Here is a 24,955-nt window from a genome sequence, read left to right on the forward strand (position 1 = left end):
TGTTTTTCATAGGGGGCATGCTCACCAGCCCCTCTCACCGTTCTACACCACTTAGGGCTGCAGCTGTTGTCGTAATCAAAATATGATACACCTTTTTAGCCAAGGGCTTTCCTAAAGTATTAGCCATCACCAAATTCAAAGATGATACTTTAGAAAAGCAAAAAGCAAAAGTCAACTACAGTGGGAGGCTTCTTTGTCTTCCTCACGGATTCTTTGCCTTTATTGTTTTACTCTAAGCCATACCCAAGGGTGAACGTTTTACCATGCTCTTTATAAACTATGATAATACCTACCAAACACAGGTGCAGAAATGCATCAGCTGTCTGTCTGTTACTATGGGGAGACTGTAATCGAATATTTAACTATGCTTTGCCCCAAACTAAAATTTATGTCTAAGATTATCTTCCTGGGGATTTTATCCTAACTTCAAATATATTTTCATCTCAAATTTACTTTAATTTTTTTTTAAAAAATGAAATTGATCATATTGGTCACCAGTGGTGTGTTTTATTGTTATATACCCTCCTTTGAAGTGGAGAAACAGTCCAGTTTTCATTTCTGCTTTGTCCAGTCTCATTTTTATTTATACAAATAAGGTACACGTACTATTGACACAGATTCAGATAAGGCTGTCAATTAAAGATTCCAAAGCTAAAGCTTGCCTCCTCTCCCTCCTCCCCAATCACATCCCTTCTTGTAAAATTAAGGAAATTGGTACCTTTCTTTTTAGTTCCCCATCTCTTCTTCCTCTACATGTGTGTGCACATGTACATGTATGCCTGAGTGTGTTTTCTTTGATATTAGACTGTTAGTCACAAATATCTATAGTCTATGCCTAAGTTTAAACATACAGAGGAAAAAAATAACACAATATTTAACTAGATTTTCTCTATGTTAAATTTACTTGTGATTTTATGGATTATTGGTTGGCCAATCTTTTGGTTATTTTTGCCAGCAAGCTTTCTGGCTATTCACTGAGAACCTACCTTAGAGTATTACTGAATTTATGGCTATAGGGAAGATAGAATCTGGAAAAGATAATTTTGGTTGAAAAAGTTACTAGAGGGCTGGAGAGATGGCTCAGGGGTTAAGGGCACTGGCTGTTCTTCCAGAGGTCCTGAGTTCAATTCCCAGCAACCACATGGCTCTTCTGGCATGCAGGCATAGTTGGAGGCAGAATGTTGTATACATAATAAATAAATAAAAATCTTTTTTAAAAAGGAAAAACTTACTAGATATTTGAACATAAACAAGGTGGTTTATTTTTAGCATACATAATGTGTTTCTAGTTAGAAAAGAAATAAAAATGGAGGAGAAGCCATGGCATTTTGTAAATTTAGTACATGTAAATTCATGCATACTATTCTAGACTAGAACATGCTAACACACATCTTCCCATCATATTAGAGTCAGCTAGGCCATTAATGCATGACAAAAATCCATAGATATAATAAAATGTCCCATTGCTTTTTTATCATTTTCATGTCTCTCTCTATTTTTTTTTCACAGTTTGCTATAAAAATAGACCAAACGGAAGCTTTTCTACAGAATCCACATGAGTTTGAGGGCGCCGAGGCCTTACAATCGCTTCTTCAGCTTCATGACCGCCACGCCAAAGGCAAGAAATGGCTATAGGTTCTTGTGAATGACAGTATTTGTCTGCTATTTAGTTTGTTCCAAAAAAGATAAACAAAGCTTTGCTTTCGGCCACCGTCTCAAAGAAAGTTCTAGCTGTAAGTGACACTAGGCAAAGTTTAGCTGTGGGTCTTGTAGCTCTCCATCCCTGAGAACAGAGGCTGCCTCTCTCTTGTGCAAGCCTCCATCCCCAGCATCCAGCATCCAACCAGGTGTGCAGTCCTGTGAACCCTAAAGCTACACTCACTGGCTGAATTCAGTCCATGTCCCATCTAAGGGTCGATAAATGCAAGCCAGCCTTTAGACACCAACTGTGAGTAAGGAAGCCTCTCTTTCATCCTTACAGTTAAAACGAACAGGGTCCTTTTCTAGATAAAAGTTTAATAAAACATCATGCAGAATATTTTCTGCTCTCGGAGTATCTAGTAGCAACAGTTGAATTGTTAAAATATAGTGTATGTGCCAGGTCCTCACCCCGGGGATCTTGAACCTAGCCTGACTGGTGTAGGGAATGCGTCATCTGTGAAGATAATGTAGATAAATGGGTGGGGGATGGTGTCTTCGCTTCTTTGTAATTTTTTTTTTTAAAATCTGGACGGGATCTGAGTTAAATGGCTTCATAGAATTGTCACAAATTTCGATAGTTTGTTTTATTTTGGTTTTATAGACAGACTCTCTCTGTAGCCTTTGTCACTTTTAAATTGACTTTGATCCCCAAAACGTTTGACCATGCTAGAAAAATAGAACAGGACTAAAGTAATAAAGTGTGCTTCTAAAGACACACACACACACACACACACACACACACACACACACACACACACTTTATAGTGCTCTCCAAAATCCCTATAAAATAGTTCTTCGCTATTATCGCTTGCTGCGAGTTTCCCAAAATAAAGTGATTAATAGCAGTCTCTCCAGTGTAAATTTTGATGGCAGCCTACCAAACGCAGGGATGGAGTCTTTCCTGGTGATTTGTCCACCACACCTGTCACTACAAGATAGAAACAGCAGACTCAGCACTAACGTGTCAGCTGGCCGTTTTGACATGGCCGCAGTTGTGTGGCTGGGTCCCCTAACATTCCTGGTAGGGGACTAGAAGAGAGCCCAAGCCTGTGGCCTGGATGGGTTCTGTGGTCTCAGCGCAGACTCCCCCAGCCAACATGACCTTCACACAGCACTTTCACTCGGGCCGTTTTACCCTGTGGAAGTGGGGCCTTTCCCATGGATCTTTGGAGCTGCAAGGGGAGACAGACAGTATTTATATTCCTCCTCCTGCATCTGCTGGCTTCTTCAGGTGTGACAGGATACGGAGCACCACGAGCAAGCTGACGTGGATGCACACTGCCTTTCTAAGGAAGCCTGAGGCTACCCTGTCCCGGCATCCAGCTGACAATGGCACCATGCCTTACTTTTCAGGAATGTGTGCAAGTCGACCGAGCCCCGCCTCTGGGGTTGACAAGATGGCTAGAATGCTAGCTGAACACAGGGAGCGTACTTGGTCATTGGTGGCATAAATCTTGGGATATTTTTTAAGCCCCTCTGTGTGACACTTAAAGGTTTGTAGGGGGCAGTGATCAGAAGAGCTGGATCCTAATGAATAATGCCCAATGGTGCCTTCAAGAGCTTTGTTTTTATAATACGGGAGTTATGCTAATCAGCCAATTAGTGGGATGTGGTCACGATGAAATGGTTTGAAGTGCATATTAATGGATGAAATTTCTGATTGCTGGTCAAGGGCTTTGTATCTCTAGCATCATCATCGTTAGATTTAAGGGAATAAAATGTGAGTTAGCAGTTCCAAAAAAGTTCTTAGTTAGAGGAGCAGTGGAGGGGTATAGAAGTGAACGTCATGATAGCAAAATGTAACTGGAAGCTACGGGGAAACACCTCAACCGTCCCTTTACTTCTTTAACTTCACCTGGGTGACCACTGTGCCTCGTGGCTTAGGTCAGAACATGGTGACTGGTTGGGGTTTCTGGCTTCCAGAATGTTCCACCAGAGTATAATGCCTTGGATAGCTAAAGACTATCACAGCCTCAACTCTTTCCTCTCCTTTTGAGCTAACCTTGTCTTGTTAGTCGTTTGGGCTAACCTTGACTTGTTAGTCTTTTGAGCTAACCTTGGCTTGTTAGTCTTTTTCCAGAAAACAGTTTTCTTTTTTAAAATTTATTTATTTTTATTTTGTGTGCATTGGTGTTTTGCCATGGGTATTGGGTCCCCTGGAACCGGAATTACAGGCAGTTGTGAGCTGCCATGTGGGTTCTGGGAATTGAACTCATGTCCTCTGGAAGACCATCTCTCCAGCCCAGAAAACAGTTTTCTGATTACTTCTTAATATTCTCTTTTGAATTCAATGACATGGAACAATGTTTTTAAAACAGTTCCCTGTGGGAACCCAGGGTCCTGTCATCATATTATACTGGCTCAGAGATTGTGGGTCTTATAACTTTAGAGCTCTTGTGTCTGGTGAGTTTACTGAGCTTCCTGGACTTCAGAAATATTTTAGTTTCCTGAGTCTTAGGAGCCTTCCTCTTGCCTTCAGGAAGAAATGTTTCAGTCTGGGGAAACATTCACATACTACAGAGTGTATGTGCAAAGATCTCCGTGGGTAAAGGTGAAGAGTGGGTGAGTGGGTTAGAGAGGATGCTGTCAAGAGAGGGTTCTGAAAGTCCGAGCACTAGGGGACACTTGCATCATGGGATGGAGAGAAGTAGACAGATTCAGGCACTGGGAGGGAGTGTAAGATAGACAAGTTACTGAAAGGGAGGGGTGTCTCACAGTCCATTCTGATTCTGCTCCTAGCTTGTGGGGACTGGACATATTCTTCACTGCTTCTCTAGCTGATGCTGAAGTGTTGGCCTTCAAAGCACTGCTCCCAGCTCCTACCCCTCAATACTCTTTCCTCTTGATGGTTCTTCAGTTCTTAGGTTTCGAATCCCCATTCTATAATATACAATACAATCACTACAGAGGTAACCACTGGTGATCAATTTGACAGACACATGTGTTTGATCCCATGGGAGTTCAAAAACCATATACATCCCAAGGCATTTAATATGTTTATACATTTAAATTATTTTCAGTGTAGCTTATCATTAATATGTTATACATATAAATTAAATGAAGAATGCAAATACAACCACACAAATGCTCATTACTACATTATTTTTCTTTCTGATTATCTTCTAGAACTCTTAGAAAGATCTCTAGTCCTTTTAAACAAAAGTCAGCAACTCACTGACTTCATAGAAAAATTCAAGTGTGACGGATCTGATGTGAATGCGGAGCTGGTTCAGGGAGCTCAAAGCAGCTGTTTGAAGATTGACAGCCTCTTAGAACTTCTACAAGACAGGAGACGGCAGCTGGACAAGTACTTGCAGCAGCAGCGACAGGAACTGGCTCAGGTTCTACAGTTATGCCTGTGGGACCAACAAGAAAACCAGGTAACACAAATGGGCATTGGGAGAAGTTTTGGTCTTGGCTGGTTATATGGACTAGTGGTGTCCTGGGAGGGCATCAGGATTACCATAGTTGAATCTGTTAGTGGTTAACCTAAAAGCATTTTTTCTTAGCTATCATGTGGCTTTCCCAAGTAAGTGTGTATATGAAAATGAAGATTCCCATCTCCTTTCCTTATAGTATTAACATTGTAAGTAGGAGAATGATGGGGGAACTTAAGCCAATCACATTTTGTTTAGGGTGTGTCCCCCTGGGGCCACAAAAAAACAAATAGAAACATCCAGGCGCTTGCCGCTTCCTCTTTGTTCCCTGCGCTCCTGGTGTTTGTGGGATCTTTGGTCATGTAAGTTTTCCCTTTTTCCCCAATTATTAAAAACTAAATCTTTTGTATTGAGCTGGTGTGGTTAATTATGTATCAACCACGCCCCTTCAGGAGAATGCCTGGAGACATGTGACAATAACTGTGTTCTGTCATTGAATTTGCCTTTTCCCTTCCAGATCCTTACTTTGGGTCTTGTTTTTTCTTTAAATTCTGAAATATGAATTATGTTTTTCTGAGATGCTGGAAAGATGCACTGAATTGTGCTCCATTGCTGCTAAGGTCATTTAAAACAGTCTGTGTAGCACAAAACACAAACAGCATTCCTGGAAAAGTGGCTGGGTACCAGTGGGAAAAGGTAGAGCATCAGCGGCTCTCTGGTTGTTCTCAGTTACAAGAGTTTGGGACTCTTTAGGTTTGCAGACTCAGTTGAGCTTAATAGTCAGACTCTAGGCACATGGTAATCATTTCAGCTAAAAGGGCGAGGACCTCAATCAGATGGTTGTTATACCGACTGCAATGTTTCTGTTAGTCCTGATCCCATCACATCCTACACAATCCTACACAATCACAGGTGTGTAGATCAAATAGCAGGACATCATATGGAGGCATCTCACCTGGTTAGGATGCAGAAGAGCTAGATCTTTCCATGTTTCCCATTTCTCTGATGCAAACTTGGAAGACAGACACATAGCTGGAAGCATCTGCTGATTCTTATTTCAAGCTGAAAAAAAAAAAGAAGACTTAATGGCTAACATTTTGATTTCCTTACTGAGCCCCTACTATGGGCTGTGTCTTACTGGAAGTGTTACAGATACACACAACACAAGTTCGTATCTCTTTCCTTTGTGCCTTTTCTTCTGTCATAGTTCTCAGTCTGAACTATTGATGTTTGGGGGTAGCTATTTCTTGCTCTGGAGGAGGGCACATGGGCACACTAGGAAGCAGAATCTCTGACGTTTCCCACCCTATTTTGAGCAGAACACCCTCAGTTAGGACATCCAAAATGTCACCAGAATTTGTGAGATGGATCCCAGCAGGCAAAAATCATTGTCACTTGAAAACTACTAGACTGTATGATGAGAAAGTCATAAAGGAAGTGAGCAGTGACAAGAGCTATTTAAAAAGCCAATGAGACATGAATGTTGGCATGCATTGCTCTATTAATCAGCTAGGCCTCTTGCAGGAGGTGGCAGAGATGGGAGACCCCGGTGTAGACCCCTCCAGTCATATATGCTGCTTGGGTTCTGTTGCCACCTCCTCCAGGCTTGATCCTCTCTCTCCTGGCATCGTCTGCCTGGGCTCCGCTGGCTCCCATCTGCTCCTGTTGGGGTGCCTGCTTGCTTCTCTTTTTCAGGTCCAATCTTTATCCCCCTCCCACCTTCACATATGTGTTACTTAAGCTGACTTAAGTCATCGATCAGTGATGATGGTGGTATAGCAAGAGGGAATTCATGCCCAGATGAGAATTCACGCAACATTTATTAAACGAATGTTCCTGGGTTCTTTGTTTTCCTATCACAAGCAGGTCCATTACAGAGAATGCTCTGTCTTCTCTCTTTGTCCCTCTTCCTTGTTCTCAATTCACCCTTGCTGGCATCCAGTTCTCTCCTAATTCTGATTCTGGCAGCATGTTTCCAGAGCGATTGCCTTTTAAAGGGAGTTTCTCACTGATGTTTTTCTTCTTAGGTTTACAGTTCAAACCCCTGACTCTGGTGTCTGCTTCCGAGAACAGACTCAAAACTCTTCCGGTTCTCAGATACAGGGGGTTGTTGCTCATTTGGGCTTAACACAGAGACCCATTCTCTCCAGGGAAAATGCTCATCTGAGAGGATTTTCCCAAGGACGGAACAGTTGCCCCAATAATAAAAGCATAGTCAAAGTAGGTTTTTATTTCTCTTTTTTTTTTTCAGACAAGGTTTCTCTGTGTAACAGCCATGACTGTTCTGGAACTCACTTTGTAGACCAGCCTGGCCTTGAACGCACAGAGATCTGCCTGCCTCTGTCTCCTGAGTGCTGGGCTCAAAGGTGTATGCCACCACTGCCTGGCTAAAGTAGGTTTGCTTAACTTATTTTATTTATTTATTTATGAATTTACTTTTGCCTTCCCAACTGCAAAACTAATCAGCCACTCGAATTCCTGCAGTATTAAAAAAAATATCAGAATTCAGAAAAATTCTAGATTAAAAAAAAGTTCTAGCTTATCCACAAGCTGAAGGAAAACTGAGAGATCTTGACAGTCTTGAGAAACCAAGGTGTTTGGTGATAGCTAAAGTCAGGTTTTATAGAATGTTTTTGGCTTGATGAATCCTGACTTAATGGAACCTTTCCGTCCTTCTCTGTCTTCCTCCCTCCTTCCTTTCTTCTTTAAAAGAGTGACGTGCTCTTGGAGATTGTTTTTGGAAAGACGCCATTCATCTTTCAGAGAGGTTTTCCGTTGATGGGGAAATGGAGCAGAAAGTAGAGGTTCCCCATGCACTGTATCCCAGCAATCGTAACTTCAGCATTTTCACCCGGAGAGGACCTTAGTTCCACTGATGGTCTTACATTAAGACATCATTATCATCCACGGTACTCTAGCCACCGGCTCCAGTCTCAGTGACGTGTATTGCTTGAGCGTGGACAGATGTATAATGGTGGGTCTCTGTCATTCTAAGTCCACGAAGAATAACTTGACCGCCCCTCAAGTCCTCTGTGCTCTGCTTGTTCATCTCTCCCTCCCCAGCCATGTACACTGATCTGTTTTACTTAGATTATCTTGTTGGAACCATACATTATGTAGTTTTTCACACTAATTTGCCCTTCCACCCAGTCATAAGCAATTAAGTTTCTTCCCTGTCTTTGCATGGGCTTGCTAGTTCATGTCTGTCTAGGGCTGACTAGCATCCCATGGTCTGCATATGAATCTGGTTACCCATCCACTCACTTGCTAAAGATCATTTCACTTGCTTCCAGGTTTTCGTAAGTGTGAATAAACAGCTGTGTGTAGGTTTTAGTGTCAACTTAGATTTCATTTCATTAGAATAGATAACAAGGAACATGTGTTGGACAGTGGGCTTGGAATATGTTTAACTGTCTTCCAATGTTATCTGTGGATCCCACCAGCAATGAACAAGATCTCTGTGGTCCACATCTCTGCTTGCCTGTGGTGGATTCTATCCATATTTTGGATTCTGGCCTTTTCAGTCAGTGTATAGTAGTATTTCATTGTGGAACCTTATCTTTAAACTGAGAATAATACAAATTCAGCGAGTGATTCTAATAACGAAATGCAACAGCATACATAAACATATATCTATAGTACAATACCCAGCATCTTCAGAGATGATTAACACGTACCACTTTCTTTGCTTTCTCCACTTGGTTGAACTAACATGAATTCCTTCCTCAGGTCTAGTGTTAGTAATGCTATACACGCTGGGACCCCCGCATGGTATGATTGTTGGATGCCCTATAGGTGTAGCCATTGCATATGCATCCGTGTACATTCATGGAGTCGATGATGGATCTTTCATTTGTACCCCATTCCTAACAGTCCTGAAACAAATTAATATAACTATTGGATAAGAACAAACACTGCTTAAATACAACTCGTTGATGAGTAAGACAGTCTTTGCCTTGAATATAAAATTTAGACTTGTACTCTGAAAATGGTCTGTGGTGCATTTTCTCTTGCTAACTGCAGGACAGCAGCAAGAGCAATTAATAATAACCATTCTTTGTGCTTGCAAGAACACACATCCCAGGGCCAGACTTCTGGATGGGTTTAAATTATAGCTCCGCCATTCATTAGCCTAGTCATTGAGCAGTTATTCAAATTCTCTAAAATTCTGTTATCTCTGGAAATGTGTGTAATAATAGTAATTGCCTGAAGTTGTATAAGGATGACCAAGTGAGTTCTTCTATGTTAAATGTTTGGGATGGTGCCAGGCACACAGTGACTACCATATCAGAACAACACTTTGTGTCATTGTACCCAAGGAGGAGAGTGTATGTCCAACAAACGACCTCCACGACCCAGAGCAAGTAAGGATTGGTCTTAGATTGAAGGCCAAACTTGTTACTTATTTTGGGTTCATAAGATACAGTAAAGTAAGCTACTTTTATTATCTTAGTGGCTATTTTCATTCATGGGCACTCAATTACACTTTTAAGGCAGTATTTTCTTAGCTTATGACTAATAATTCTCATCTGGGGGAGGTGTGGGACCGCTGCTCTTTCAGATGGTTACTGGCAGCACTGTGACCTCCAACTAACACTTTTGGCTTTGATTCTAGCACAGGTGTAGCCACAGCCATGACAAGACTTTATTATTATTATTAAATATAGAAAAATATAAGCAAAACTAAAGGACCTCACCTATACACCTATATTGTGACAATGGCTTTTATGACTTTGAAAGAATAGACAGACATATCCTTGGGTCAGAAGTAGAATAAGAAATTTGATGAAGCTATGATAGTGATTGTAGTGCGGTTTGAGCAGTATCTTATTGGTGAGGAAGTGGGGCCTCTTCAGTTTCCCATGCTATAAACAGTAATTAAGCATGCAGCATTGATTGTTATATACACAAGAGAATATTTTCACTCTAACTTGACATTAATGTAGCATAATTCTCTTATTGAGATTTTACACTTTCTAGACATTCTGTTCAGTTTTGTGGGTGATGCAGTGATATCATTGACAGCAGAGATGCCAGCTCGAGAGCGATTACTAGGGGGTTGTAGGCTAGGATGGTGATAGCTCCTGCACAGTCTATCTGACAATCCTAGATCATGGTGGACACGCTTCACAGGGGGAGAAGGCTTGACCGTTGTGTTTGTTTTATGGAGCGTAAGGACAGTGCACAGGGACATCCATAAAACAGCCATTGTCAGTCATTCTAACCACTTGAGAAAGGGGGAATGAGATGGAGAATCAGGACAAAGACCATGGATAAATACTAACGTGGACGTCTGCATATCTGATGCATCTTCTCCCCAAGGACTAGTGGAGACAGTTGATCCTCTTGTGGCTCTCTGTGCTTGTGGCCTGGCGCTTCTGAAGAGATCGGTTAACTCTCTTTGGGGAAAGACGTTAAATGGCCGGCCTGTTAGGAGCTAAAGATCTGCATTACTTACAGAGAACAGTAGATGAAAATGAACTATTTTTCTGTCTGGTTTGGGATGTGATCGTCTGGGAAGCAAGCGCGTTCCCAGAGTTTTCTTCCTTTATCGCCGTTTTTTTTCATATGTAAACCAGTGTGCATGTGTTCTGCACGGACAGACGAGCAAACTGCCCCTTCTTTTCAGCCATAGTGGCATCTTAGCTTGCAGATAATATGCTTCATTAATGAAAATCAGAAGCAGCTTGGAGTATTTTGTGCATAATTAATTATATTGGCAAGAAGATTTATGAATGTAATTCTTCTCAATTGTTCCAATCAGGCATAAGTGAGGCAAACAAATATATTAAAACTAAGTTATTCATGGCCTCTTTATGCAAGGCAATGTCAAGGACATCAAGGGGAATTAAGACTGGGGCAGGCCCTCTACTTTTACTACCCAGGTTTCATGTATATTTGTATGTGCATGCCTCTACAAAGGAGGGGGAAAATAACAGCATCCAAAGGGGGAGGTTTTATGGTTGAGTAGAGTGCACACTGTCATAAAACACTGTATCCCCTGTCACCTGCACTCATGAGGGCATCAGAGGTGACCTGTAGAAGTATAGCTTCAGTGCATACAGACGTGTGCCTGTGAGGCATCTGCCAAGCTTCTTTGTGTGTGAACATGTGCTCCTGCTTGTATATGTGTTTTCTGGAACACGTTGCCACTCTCTTATTTGCTTTGGAGTTTGGATGAATGACCAGCTTAAATTAAATGAGATAGCATAAGAGGGGTTAAGAAGCTTTTTGAAAAGTCCTTCTTTACATGTAGCTGTTGGACACTGTCTGCTGTAAGGTAAAAATGGGTTGGGGAATCAGAGAGGGTTATATTAGCTTGATAATATTGGAATCCGGAAGCTTGTTCCAATAGCAGACATAAATAACGATCCATATGTAGTTTAAAACTTATCATGGAATTTTATCTTGGCACATGAGCTATGTCTAGAATTCTTTCTCAGGCATGCCAGCAGGAAATGCAGGGCCTCTTAATGTTTGTAGGAGATTCTTGCATTGCTGAAAGTAATGGACATGTTTGCTAAGTAGAATGCATGCTGATCATTGTTCCTTTCTTCTATCAAGTAGGTGAGATTAAAGGATCTACCTAAAAACAAAGCAAAGCAAAACAAAAACACAATTTGAGGGCAAAATCAGTATTCTGGCTCTGTCACCTCTTCTAACACACATCACACCTGATGGGGCAGGTGTGTTTCTGGCTCTGTCACCTCTTGTAACACATATCACACCTGACAGGGCAGGTGTGTTTCTCTGGCTCTGTCACCTCTTCTAACACACATCACACCTGACAGGGCAGGTGTGTTTCTCTGGCTCTGTCACCTCTTGTAACACACATCACACCTGATGGGGCAGGTTTGTTTCTGGCTCTATCACCTCTTGTGACGCACATCACACCTGACGGGGCAGGTGTGTTTCTCTGGCTCTATCGCCTCTTCTAACACACATCACACCTGACAGGGCAGGTGTGTTTCTGACTCTGTCACCTCTTGTGACGCACATCACACCTGACGGGACGGGCGTGTTTTTCTATTCTCATTATCGTCTCATTAAGCTCAGAGCACATTTGACCAGATTGCCTAATACAAGATAAAGACAATTGCTTTCTCTGCTATAAGCAAAGGAAAGAAAAATCTAAGTAAACATTAGAACCGTGACACTGACTCTAATTGCAGACATGGTGATTCTGGTAATTGGATAGGAAGACTGTCAGAAATCCTTGGGCTGGGGAATATAAAAAAATTGATTCCTTTTTATTCCTTGTCAATTTTTTAAAATTTTTTTGTCTTAACAGTTGTTGGCTCTGTGCCAAGAACTGTTCCGCACAAGGAAGAGAAAATCAAAGTAGTTTGAAGACATTATTATTTTTAAAATGCATTTCTGCGAAGATGGTTGGGATTTCTTTTTGCTAGCTCATCTCTTCTAGAAGAGTTTTAAATAAAGATAAAGATTAAAGCCTCGTCTCAGTTTGCAGAACAGACTGCTGAGGAGAGACGTGCTCACGGGGTCTGGTGCAGGGCCTCGGCCTTCACCGCCCTTCGCCGTGTTTGCTTCCTGGCCTTCTCTCCTTTGACTTTCACAGAACGTTTTCTGCTGCTGTGTCCTCCCTGTCATAGACCTTCAATCATTTGCAAGGTAGAATTCTGTGCGCGCTCTGTCTGTCACCTCTGCCGGGGCTCTCGTCCTCACGTCATTCTGACAGCTGGACTCGGGCTTCTTTCTCTTCTCTGACTGCAGCTTCTATGGAGCCCCCTGATGGTACCTCCATGTTTGAATCCATGTGGCTCCGGCCTTGCCTTGCAAGTTTTGTTTTAAAAATGTTCTTAGACCCAGGCTTCTCCAGACTGGAGAAGGAAGAGATCGGGCCGGAGCAGAAAGCACGGACTCTGACCGTGGTCTTAACTGCTCCAGACTGACTTTCTTCTTTATTGACTCCATGAACTTGGGCACATACCTTCCGGTCTCATGTCCGTTTCATTTGTTGTCTCAATCAAGGAAGAGGGTGGACAGGCACATTACTGAGGTAACGTTACAAGGTGCATAGAGTAGTCCCTGCTGCCTCTGGGAAGCCCGCCACCCTCTTCTCTGACATTCTTCATTTGTTTCTTTCAGTAGGAGTGGTTGGGAGGATGTTCAGTTACTAAAACTTGCCCTTCCTTGTTCAAGGCTAGCAGACACTCGAAGCGTTCTTCCGCTTCTCTCTTAGTCTGGCTCGCTCCTTCCGGTCTTACACACCTTCAGTCCCCCACTGTAAAGAACTGTGCCTCCTCCAGTCAAAGAAAGGAGTAGTTTTTTGAGCCAATGAACCTCTCCTGTTTCTGCTGTCCCTCCCCTCATCTTCCAATGCTTAGCCAATGAGCTCAACTTCTGCAGAAGGCTTCCTAGATCTTCTTTCTCACGCCCACCTGGACAGAGTCCCTAAAGGTTGACTGACCGACACCTCATTCCACCCTTCTCCTGGCTCAGCTATTTAAATTCCCCTTAGCTAAATCTGAGCCAATCTTCAAATTTACATTTAACAATTAATGATATTTCAAACTCCCTTGACTAGCATCGCCAGCCAAAGAAAATATAACGCAATGGATACATATGATTTTAAATATCCCAGTGGCCATTAGAGGAGAAAAATAAAGAAGCCACATAACAAGTGAAAAGTAATGTATATTATTATATTATATATTATATATTATATATTATATATTATTAGCTCAACAAATCCAAATATAATTTTGATAGATAGTGAACACAAAATTCCAAAGAGATATTTGCACTTTTTAAAATACCCAAAGACCACGATTTCTGATATGCAGTTAATATTCACAGTACTTTCCAGGTTAGACTATTCATAGTCCAGCTTCTCTGCCGGTGGAGGCTACTCTACTAGGCAGTGCAAAGCCACTTGACCAAATTTTTTCTGACTCCTCTTTAACTTTCTGGATAATTCTTGATTTTTATTAACATCACAATTCTCTTCTTTTTTGTATCTTTGTTGACCTGCTTCTGTCTCTCTTCACCGTCTGCTGACTGTCTCAGCCACCCAAAAGATCTGTTCCTTATAGTCTCTGATTTAGCCCTGCCTCCTCTAAAGACATAGAAGCCAGGACAACCAATTGAGCGATCAGAAGCTTGTCAGTTGAGTCAGGCTAGATGGTTGGGACTGAGAAGGGGGAGGAAAAGTTTTTGTTTCTCCCTGTGTCCTGCTGATTGATGCTCAGAACCAGTTTCCAGTGTGTTTCTGGTGTGTTTTGTCCTTCCTTCCTTCCCTCATACGTCTTTTGTGCCACTGTTCTGCAGAAGTGCCTCTTGGCTGGACGCCTCACTCGGCCTCTCTGGACAGCAACTGGTGCAATTGAAAAGCTTATAAAAAGAACGCTTGGAATAGCTGTGCCAGCTGTCTGCAGTAATGACTTGTGGGATGTAACGAATGATTGACTAAGGATCAGAATATTAGGGCGTCTTATTTTAGCCCGTTTGAGTGTGCCCCACAGCACAGGTGGTAAACCTGATCTAGAAGGCTGCTCTGGTGTCTGAATGCCTCATGATGAAGTGTAACATGCTAACGATGAGCTACTCCAAATATTCATACCAACTTGTTTCCGTTTCTTCCTGAAATGTATCTGGTCAGGAAAAAAAAAATGTGTAGATCTAGAGGGCCACATGTTTTGAAAGGCGAATGTGGATGAGAGAAAGATACTGATTATCACCACCGCGTTCTACCTGCGAGGCATTGCTCAGTAGGGACCAGAGCTTTTGAGGGCTGAAATAGCGTCAGGCAAATCTACAGGAGGAAGCCAGTCAGTGCCATCTAAAAATTAAAATAAGTGGTTGCATCTGTGCATACCCTTAATCCCAGTACTTGGGGAGCAGAGGCAGGCAGAGATCTGTGGGTTGGAAGCCCACCTGGTCTACATATCAAGTTCCAGGCCAGCTAGAACTATATGGTAAGATCCCTTGTCAAAATAACAAAAAAAAAACAAAACATAGCAAAAAGCAAAACCAAAAACCCCAACAGCCTACTCCCTCCTGGATTTCACCATCCCTGGCATGTGTTGGATGGCTAGCTCTTGACTCACAGATTAAATGGGACCGTCTGAGGCGTCAGCTGCTCACCTGTTTCAGGGAGATTAGCAAACACCTGTTTCCACCCATTCACTTGTCTTCCATCTTAGCGGCCCCATGATGACACATGCTTGAGATGTCTGCCCCCACCCCGACATTAGCTAGGAATAGAAAAGACTCACTCCTATCGCTTCACAACTCAATAATTCCTGAGAGTTAGTGATATTCATGATCTCTTTGGGGATAATCCTCAGATCACCCCGTGAGTCACTGGTCCTGCCATAAGAAATTATTTTATAAAAAAGTAAAATAAACTTTATTGCTCTTAATTAAGTGACCTCTGAAAATCCTTATGGGCACACTGCACTTTATCAGATTCTAATTGGATAGAAGAAAAAAAATGACTTTAAGGAATTGTAAACATACTCATATGTATCTTACAATATAAATATATTTACAGTTCTTTATTTTAAATATACAGATCACGTGAAATATATATCACATAAAAGTAGCTACAGGATCAATGTGTTTATTTTGTTTGCACTGATAAAGGGCTAAAATTTGACCAGCTGCAGAATCTCCATTGCCCCATAACTTATTGTCTAGTCTGCACTGGGAAAACGCTAAGTTGGTCCAAACCTTATCTTGAGATCAGCTTTGCCACATCTGCTCACTGGTGGTCCTGGGAACCTGAGTTCAGGTGAGCCTCTACCCCTGCCATCTGCAGTGTGAGGGACATTTTCAGTTCAGAACGTCAGAGCTAACAGCCTTTTCCCCAGCCTCCTGCTTCATGGCTTCCTTCCTGTTGCAGGGTTTGGCTGTGCCCACCATTTTGAACAGGCTGCTATTTTTCATTCCCGAGGTTTGGCAACAGTGTCCCCAGAGAGCAAGGCTGAAAGGCTGTAGCTTGCATGAGCCATGGTGACGGGCACAAGAGTAAGAGCATCGGTTTTGGACTTGTGCCCACTTGGGACAGGTCTCTCCCCTGTCTCCGGATGAACTGCTACACCCCTCCAAACACATTTACTTCTTCCTCTACATTTGTTATATTTGATTTTATTGCTCTTGTTATGGACTTACTGAGAAAAACAATGATGATGCTCTCAACCCAACTAGCAAAATATCTAATTTATAGTGCGATCTCTTAAAAACTAGTCATTATGGGAATATTCAGGGAATAATACTATAAAGAAGCAGATAGTACAAATCTAGCTGCAATTCGTTTCATGGATACAAGGCCCTTATATGTGTTCAGGGACTGTAAGTCAGAAGTCTCACTTCAAGTTATGGTGTCTCTTAAAAACTGGCGTCTCTGGAAACAAGCGCCTCAGGGACTTAGTGGTAGAATGCTTGTTCGGTTTGTGGGAACCCTGGGTTCAGCATCAACAGTACCCCAAAGTTAATTAACAGAAAAATATTAAAGGAACAAAAAATACGTATTGCTCTCTTCAAGTTCCATGATATTTGTCATTTAGACGTTGTATGGCATATGCCGTGAATCAGCTACACATGAAACTGAACCAGGCTCTTATAAAGTCAGTGGAAATGTAACACCGTTCCCATTTGGTTTCTCAAGGCAGATTTCTACCAGTGACAGCAAACTAAATACTTTTGCATTTTCTTTTTTTATGGTAGGAAAAATAATTCCACATATGCTGTTCAATATTTTTAACTGGGTTTTATGTAACTATATTCAGATTCACGTTTATATATAGAAAGAAAGTTATCTTTGAAAACAAAGCAAGATTTCTGGACTGCATGGGAATGCCCGGCTGCTGCTTTGGAGATAATTCTGATCATTTCCCTTGCTCCATAATCCATGGAGCTGCTAAGTGATCCCTGTGCTTTTCTGGGATTGTTTTGTCTCTTTTTCTCTTCAGCATTTGTAGGTTGAAGTAAAGAGAACATTAAAAACCTAGATGATATTAACTTCATATGTACACATTCGTCTCCGTAGAAAGAAATTGAAATACTTGGTTTTGAAGTATTGTGGAATTATTTCTGAGCTTTAATCCTTTATCCTGATCATCTAAGCACTGACGCTTTCTTCTCACCTCTCCCAGGTCACCTGTTGGTTCCAGAAAATGATAAGAGATCTGCAGGAGCAGAGTCTGGGCTCCTCACTTTCCAGCAACAAGGAGTTAATCCGTAGGCACGAGGACCTGGAAGTCAGAGCTAAGGTAAGACACAGTTGAGTAAGTGGGCAATGCAAGCAGGGTTTCTCTTCAAATATGGTTGAATCAGCCATTTATACTGGGTACCAAGAGAAAGAACTATTTGCTTTGAATAATCTACTGATTTCATGGAAATGATCATTAGAGAATTAGGTACCACTGCCCACTGACTTCTAGAATAACAGTAAGAATTCTTTTTCTTCTTCTTCCTCTTCCTCTTCCTCCTCCTCCTCTTCCTCTTCTTTTCTTATCCTTCTTGTTCTTGTTTTTTCATACATATATACACACACAAATCATAATTACTGTCATGACTATCATGCTAAGATGGGTTATATCTCTCTGTATGAAACACTAAAACCAAACTACAACAAAAGCAGTTTTAAGTTTCTGATGTCTTACCACCCAAAATATTGGATACACTAAGTTCCCGCTGTATCACTCAGAACATTGGATACACTAAGTTCCAGCTGTATCACTCAGAACATTGGATACACTAAGTTCTTGCTGTATCCTCACTCAGAACATTGGACACACTTTGCTCCTCTGTACCTCATTTTCATGGGCACCTCTAAAAAAGAAACTTAGGAATTCCTGGGAAAAATATGTGTGTAAGTACTTACCTGTAAGTAGTAGTCCCTAAACATTTACTTTTCCATCCATCAGGCAAACTTTCAGATGGTTTTTTTTTTTATTGTAGTTTGAATACTATTTGCTCTCATAAGCCTATAGGAGTGGCACTATGAGGAGGTATGGCCTTATTGGAGTAGGTGTGGCCTTGTTGAAATATATTACCATGGGGGGTGGGCTTTGAGGTCTCCCATGCTCAAGATATGCCCAGTGTCTCAGACCACTTCCTGTGGGATCAAGGTGTAAGAGCTCTCAGCTCCTTCTCCAGCACCATGTCTGCCTGCACGCTGCCTTGCTTGCCACCATGATGACAATGAACTAAACCTCTGAGCTGTGAAGCCAGCCCCAATTAATTGCTTTCCTTTCTGAGAGCTGCCATGGTCTCTTCACAGTCATAAAAACCCTAAGTCAGACAGTTTTCATCTGTGGGTTTTCAATAATCTTATTCTTTGAGAAACGATTCGATTTTTTACATGTCCCAAATAGGAAGCAGCACATTGCCTTCTGGACTCATGTTTGTGTGCAGCCATGAGAGGTGACCGGGGATGTCATTTTCAGAGAGAATTAGTTGGAAATAAGACATAGAGTGTGTGGGGGGGTCATCTCTGAACCTCATGGAAGTAACCAGGTTCACAGGGAAGGCGGGTGTTGGTGCTTCCTGCCTTGAGGCTGGCCAGCAGGGAGCTGGATGGCATGGGCTGTGGCTGTCAGTCTTGTCAATTTTTTTCTAAATAAGCCACAGAAATGGCGCCATTGCTTCCTGCTGGAGTACATTCAAATTGAGAAGTGGAGTAGCTTTTACTGCTTTCGGTGAGGTTTCAGAGTGTGTTGAAATAGTTGAGGGTGTTTAAATAGAACCTTGGAGCGTGAGTCATTGTTTTAGCTATGCCATTCTTATTTAATATGGAAATGATTTTCCTTTCACATATATAACTGAGAAGGGAATAGCAAACATGGATTATTTTAAGTCATCCTTAGATGGCATCATAAGTCAACTTGCTACCCCCGAGGCAAAATTGCAAGTGGAGTTGAGAGCCAATGAGCAGTGAGATGCCCTTGAACAGGAGAGCTTTCTCTGCAGTTGAGACTGCACTGCAAACTCTACCTGAGAACACAAGAGAAATGAGGCTGAAGAAAACACTTCCGGTAACCTTAGTGACTTTAGAGGTGGGTCATAGTCTCTTTAGAGATGGAGGTTATTAATCTGCATCTTCCAGGGAGGTTTACAGCCATGCTATGCAAGCATTCCCCTCAGCTTCCCCATCAAACCTAGAGCCAAAGCCTGTTTTACAATTCTCCCATGACAACTTGTATGCGTGCTGAAATTTACAAGGGACTTAGAGGTGTTAGTCATGCATGCCCACGCTCCCCTGTTTTTTACAGATGAGAGTACAGTCATTATGAAGACCTTTATTAACAGTGGTCTCTACAGTTCTGAGGAGCAAACTGAGAGCAATGTGTAAAAATGTTACCTCCTGTATTTGGGTCCAGTAGTGTTCACAACCACCAGCTTCAAGACCCAAAATGTCTTCCATGAGTCATCTAATCTGATTTTCCAAGCCATTGAAAATATTTTCCACTTGTGGTTGACTTCATAAACTAGATTTGTGATCTTGGCCCCGGGTTCCTATAAATAATATTATTAGACTATCTTGTGAGAAGCGCCAGTGCTGTGGTCCCACAGAAACAGTATTCAAAGGAAAAAAGGCAATGGTGAAGCTTTCTAGTATGGGAAAAGGAAGTAAAGCAGAACTTCCTGCAGGTTTATTTGAATAATCTGTGTGAATAATTACCACCTATACAGCCACTATATGCTGACGTACTACACTATCTTAATTTGAAAGAAAAAATTTGGAAGTGTAAGGTCTCTTTGTTCCTATTTCAAGCCGTCACAGCCATTTTGGGTATTTAGATTGTCCTACAATTTTACATGAACATTAGGATTGACCTTCCATTTCTTCAGATAGAGCCCTGAAGATCCTGGCAAGTATTTTACTTTGTATCTCTAGATATTTGGAGTACTATTACTCTTGTAATTTTTTCTTTTTAAAAATTTTATGTCATGTGTATGGGTGTTTACCTGCATGTATAGCTATGTACCATGGATGCAATGTCCACAGAACCAAAAGAGGATACTGACTCCCCTGGAACTGGAGTTACAGATGGTTGTTTGCCACTGTGTGGGTGCTGGGAACCAAACCCAAGTCCTCTGGAAGAACAGCCAGTGCTCTTAACCACCGGGTCATGTCTCCAGCCCCTAGTGTTGCCATCTTAACCCTATTTAATTTTCTGGTTCATATTCGTAGAATTTCTTTCCATTTACTTAGACTTTTTCTGGATTTCTCCCCCATTTTCAGCAGTGATAATGTTCAGTGCACTAATCTTGTTCTCTTTTCATTAAATTCCTTCCCATGTTGTTATTCCTTATACTATAATAAATCAAACTGTCTTCTAATTTCCTGTTCAAATTGGTCACCGTTAGTCTATAGAAACAAAGTAGATTTGGGAGTGGTAGTGGGTTAGCTCTGAGAGGCTGTGAGTACCCCACTGGATTTTCTACATGTATGATCATGTCATACACAAACCTCTTTTACAGTCTTTGTTATTTGTTTCTTACTCATCTGTCGTGGTAGTTTGAGTGTAATTGGCCCCAAAATCTCACAGGGAGTGACGCCATTAGGAGATATGGTTTTTTTGGAGTGGGTGTGGTCTTGTTGGAGGAAGTTTGCCAATGTGGGGGTGAGCTTTGAGGTTTCCTATGCTCAGGATACTGCCCAGTGCCTCAGTTGACTTCCTGTTGCCTGCAAGATGTAGGACTCTCAGCTGCTATGCCAGCACCACATCTGCCTGCATGCTGCCTTGCTATGAATAATGGACCGAACTTCTGAAACTGCAAGTGAGCCACCCAAGTTAAATGTTTTCTTTATAAGAACTACTGTAGTCATGGTGTCTCTTCACAGCAATAGAAATCTTAACTAAGACATCTGTCTCCAGAGAGAGAGAGAGAGAGAGAGAGAGAGAGAGAGAGAGAGAGAGAGAGGAGAGAGAGAGATTGCTTTTTCAGAGTACTGTAGACCAGAGATTCTCCAGCTACAGTAGGATTTGATGTATCAGGCTTAGGATGTGCTTTCATGTGTAGCAAACTCCTATGTAATGCTGTTATGTTGGCCTTTGAACCATACTTTGGAGGTTAAAGATATAAAGGAAAAATAAAATAACCAAGCAAATCCAACCAAGCAAACAAACAAACAGTGGAATCAAAGACAATATAAAGTGTAGAGTCCCAAAGACATTATAAATTGTAGTCATGGTTAAAACCTAGGTCTAAATTAATCTCTCTCTCTCTCTCTCTCTTTCTCTCTCTCTCCTCATCCATCCATATACCCATCCATCCATCCATCCATCCATCCATCCATCCATCCATCCATCCTAGATTGATAGATATGTGTGTGAATGTTTGCCTGGATGTATATATGTGCCCCTTGTGTGTAGTTGATGCCTGCAAATATCAAAGGTGGCATCAGATCCCCCAGAGTTGGAGTTACAGATAGCTGTGAGCCCCTGTGTGGGTGGTGGGAACTAAATCCAGTCCTCTGCAAGAACAACAAGTGTTCCTAACTACCAAGCCATCTCCCCAGCCATGACAATATAAATCTAAATAGATCTGTAGTTTCTGAGGGTTTGGACAAGATTGCCCATGTGTTGGACTTGATTTCCTTTGGCTTCTTGTCCCCTCCCCCATCTTGGACCCATTAAACAGGTGATTGAAAATCAAAAGGTAAGTATGTGAGATTTCTGATTGTTTCTTTAAAAAATATGTGGATGCGGAGTGGGGATGACCTGGAAGGAGTTGGAGGAGGGAGAAGCATGATCAGAATATATTTTTTGAATGAAAGCACATGATTACTCTCTGTAACTACCACTGAAATGGAATATTTAGTATAAAGGAACTACTTGTATATTTCTTTGATGCTTCAGGAGGTGTGGGGCAATACAGAGTTCAAATAACCAGTTTTCAGGTTATCCAAATATGTTCTTAGTATTTCACAAGCATTGGAGTGTTTTCTTCTCATTCCTGCATATGTTAATTTACACAGAGAAACTCAGTACTGCGCTATCCGGTCTTTCGTCCTTTCCTGACTTCCTTCCCCGAAGACAGGTTCAAAATTGATAAAGTTAAAATAAGCATCCTCCCTCCTTAAGTCAGTCCACATCCTATCTGGCGACTGTAGGGAAAAATCTGTGAAACGGAGTTGAATCTGCTGCTTTTGTACTGCTTTGTATAGATTGTAAATCAAACCTAAAATGTCTCAAGGCAAAAACTAGCCGTGCTCTCCCAACATCAGGACACCTGCATCCACACATCTCAATTCCTCTGTCTTCATTTTGGTGAATAATTTGTTTTACTTGCCTGATTTTTAAATGAACTTACCAATTATAAGCAGATGTCATTTTTCACAGAACATAAATTAGAAACAATGCCATCACCAACAGTCACAAATCTGTATAAATAGTATTGAGTTTGCCAGTGAGCCTTGGGAAAATCCATAAAAGACTGTTGGTTTTTTTTTTTTTTTAATTGGTAACCCAATTCTTGTCTCTTACTTAGGGCTAGTTTCAAGCTCAGCAAGCCATATCCTTTTAATTTCCAAGGGAAATTTGCATTTTAAAGCAATATGTCTGTTTTAGAAGGAGCTAAGTTCCACAGAAACGGAAGGCTGAGGTCTGTAATCGCTAGGTTGGAGGCACCTGCTCTCACTGTTACGGCACCCTCGGCTCACTCTGTGTAAATGCCTCAAAGAAGATTCAATTGCTTTTGTTTTGAGTCCTGGTTTTCCCTCTTGTCTCCTGATTCTCTAGTCAATCCTAAAATGGAAATTCCCACAAAGTCTGGCATCGTATAGGTCCTTTTTTAATGAAGCCTAATTAAATGGTAACAGTGAGTCTTGAGCCACTACAACCTCCTAGTGCTACTGTGGAATCCGGCTGGTGACTCCTCAGGTCCTGGCCTGATTTCCTTGGTTTACGATGCTCTCAGATTCCATGTTCTTGTCTCCTGGCCTCACTCGGAGCTGCTGACTCACGATCTCCATCCCATTCCTTTGTTTATCAGCTACACCTGGGCCGCAGGGGCTGTTCCGTATCACTTCTGTCACCTTGTCTCTGCTGCTTCCTCGTTCTGGATGATTCTGAGACAATCGGCATAACTGTTTTAATTGGGTACATTAGAATATATTTATATCGGCTGTGAAAATTTGTTTAGTTAGCATCGGTTAATTCCCTGTTTCATCCTATATTCATTTATTATTATTATTATTATTATTATTATTATTATTATTATTATGTGCATGGTGTTTTGCCTGTCTGCGTGTTTGTGTGTCTGTGTACCACATGTCTGCCTGGTGCCTCATGGAGGCCAGAAGAGGGCGTTGTATACTCTGGAACTGGAGTCTAAGACATCTTATAAGGGGCCATGTGGATGCTGGGAACCAAAGCCAGGTCCCCTGGAAGAGCAGCCAGTGCTCTTAACCATCGAGCCATCTCTCCAGTCCCCGCTCTTCGTTCTACCCCTCTCTTGTTTCTTGGTCATTTCCACTTCCCACCACTTGTCATCTTCACTTCCCTTGACAGCTCCCACCTTGATTTTAAGCCTTGTTTTAGACCTCTCCGCCCATAGGAAATGCTTGGGAAAGTCTTGCTCTGGTCAGCTGCATTTCTCTTATGATCAAGAACCCTCTCACCCCGACTCCCACCCCTCCCACATCCACCCCTACCTTTCCTTGCCTTGACTTACTACTCTGGCCAGGGCTGTCCTTTTCATAAGCACCAGCCACTGCCTTTTACCCAGTCCCAGCTCCAAGCTCCCCAGCTAGAACTCCCATCCAAGCCTAAAGCCTGGGAGAGGGCATCTCAGGTTCTCTAACGGGAAAGGACAGGTGCTTTCTGTTAAGCATTTGTTTGGTTTCCACTTGAGCTCACAGGGATTCCTTTGGTATTAGTCAGATATCCTTAAGAGATGCTGAAGAATGCTTTTTGGATTGTCCCCCACGCAGTGTGAGAGTTCTAAACCCCACCCAGCACCATCGGCCGCTGCTGCATGGGTTATTGAGCACAGAGCAAGAGTGCTGTAGCTCTCCTTAGTGACACGCTGCATCAGAGCCTACAGGGAGAGAGATACATGGGAGAAATTCTAGTCCGAGTGCATTTTGTTTGACGGCAGATGATGTCTTCCATACTGTGAGAGGCTAGGGTTCGCTCCTATAATGAAGAGAGTGTGAATGAATATTCTACATACAGCTACGAAAGCTTTACAGGAAATGTTTAAAATAGCTATATAGGTATTTGGAAATTTTTAAGAAAGAAAACCTAAAAAAATGTTTATTTTGATTTTCTCTTCACATTCATGCCTTTTTTTCTGAACGATAGCACGAAGAAAGAATGAAACAGAACCCAGTGCTTCAGAGAGATTCCAAACAAGTCTCTCGCCAAGTGTGAAGACAAGGCTTTTACTTGGCATTGTGTCTTCTGTAGCCCATTTCAAACTTTACTGGATTTATAAAACAGAATTTAAATTTTAGATTTACAATTCATCAAGGCAGTAGCATAATTTTTAAGCGACTAATTTGTTTAGTTTTAATGCTAAAACTTCCATGATTATACAATCCAAACTCCATTTATTGGAATGATCACAACATGTTTTAAGCCACTTACTACCTGTTTATTACTACCTTATGAATAGTCTACATTGTCATCCTAACATTTCATGGGTTAGAAGTACTATTGCTTCTTTAATAAAATATTCAGCTTTTTAAAAATAATTTTCACCATGCCAATATAAATTATGATTCAATGAATATGAAGTAAATCACAAAATATGATTTTAAAACTTTCCCAAAAGATGTTACTGCCTTTACAACCATTGTTCTAGTTTTTAGCTGATGATCACGGTGGGTAAAACACACAGAAGCCTTTCTTCTGCTAATATAATTTAATCTATTTCACACAGGGGAATTTCTATAT

General features: G+C 41.6%; 1 protein-coding gene across 5 annotated transcripts in view; it reads left to right on the plus strand.

The window, feature by feature from the left end:
- Positions 1–24,955, plus strand: part of Ccdc141 (coiled-coil domain containing 141) — a 141,481-nt gene that overhangs the window by 30,893 nt on the left and 85,633 nt on the right. For all 5 annotated transcript variants that reach the window (XM_038336541.1, XM_038336540.1, XM_038336542.1 and 2 more), the window contains 3 exons: positions 1,510–1,618; positions 4,828–5,081; positions 17,198–17,314. In XM_038336541.1, the coding sequence (XP_038192469.1) occupies positions 1,510–1,618; positions 4,828–5,081; positions 17,198–17,314 (480 nt within the window). The remainder of the gene's footprint in view (positions 1–1,509; positions 1,619–4,827; positions 5,082–17,197; positions 17,315–24,955) is intronic.

Source organism: Arvicola amphibius, chromosome 7 (assembly GCF_903992535.2).
Source record: "Arvicola amphibius chromosome 7, mArvAmp1.2, whole genome shotgun sequence".
Lineage (NCBI taxonomy): Eukaryota > Metazoa > Chordata > Mammalia > Rodentia > Cricetidae > Arvicola > Arvicola amphibius.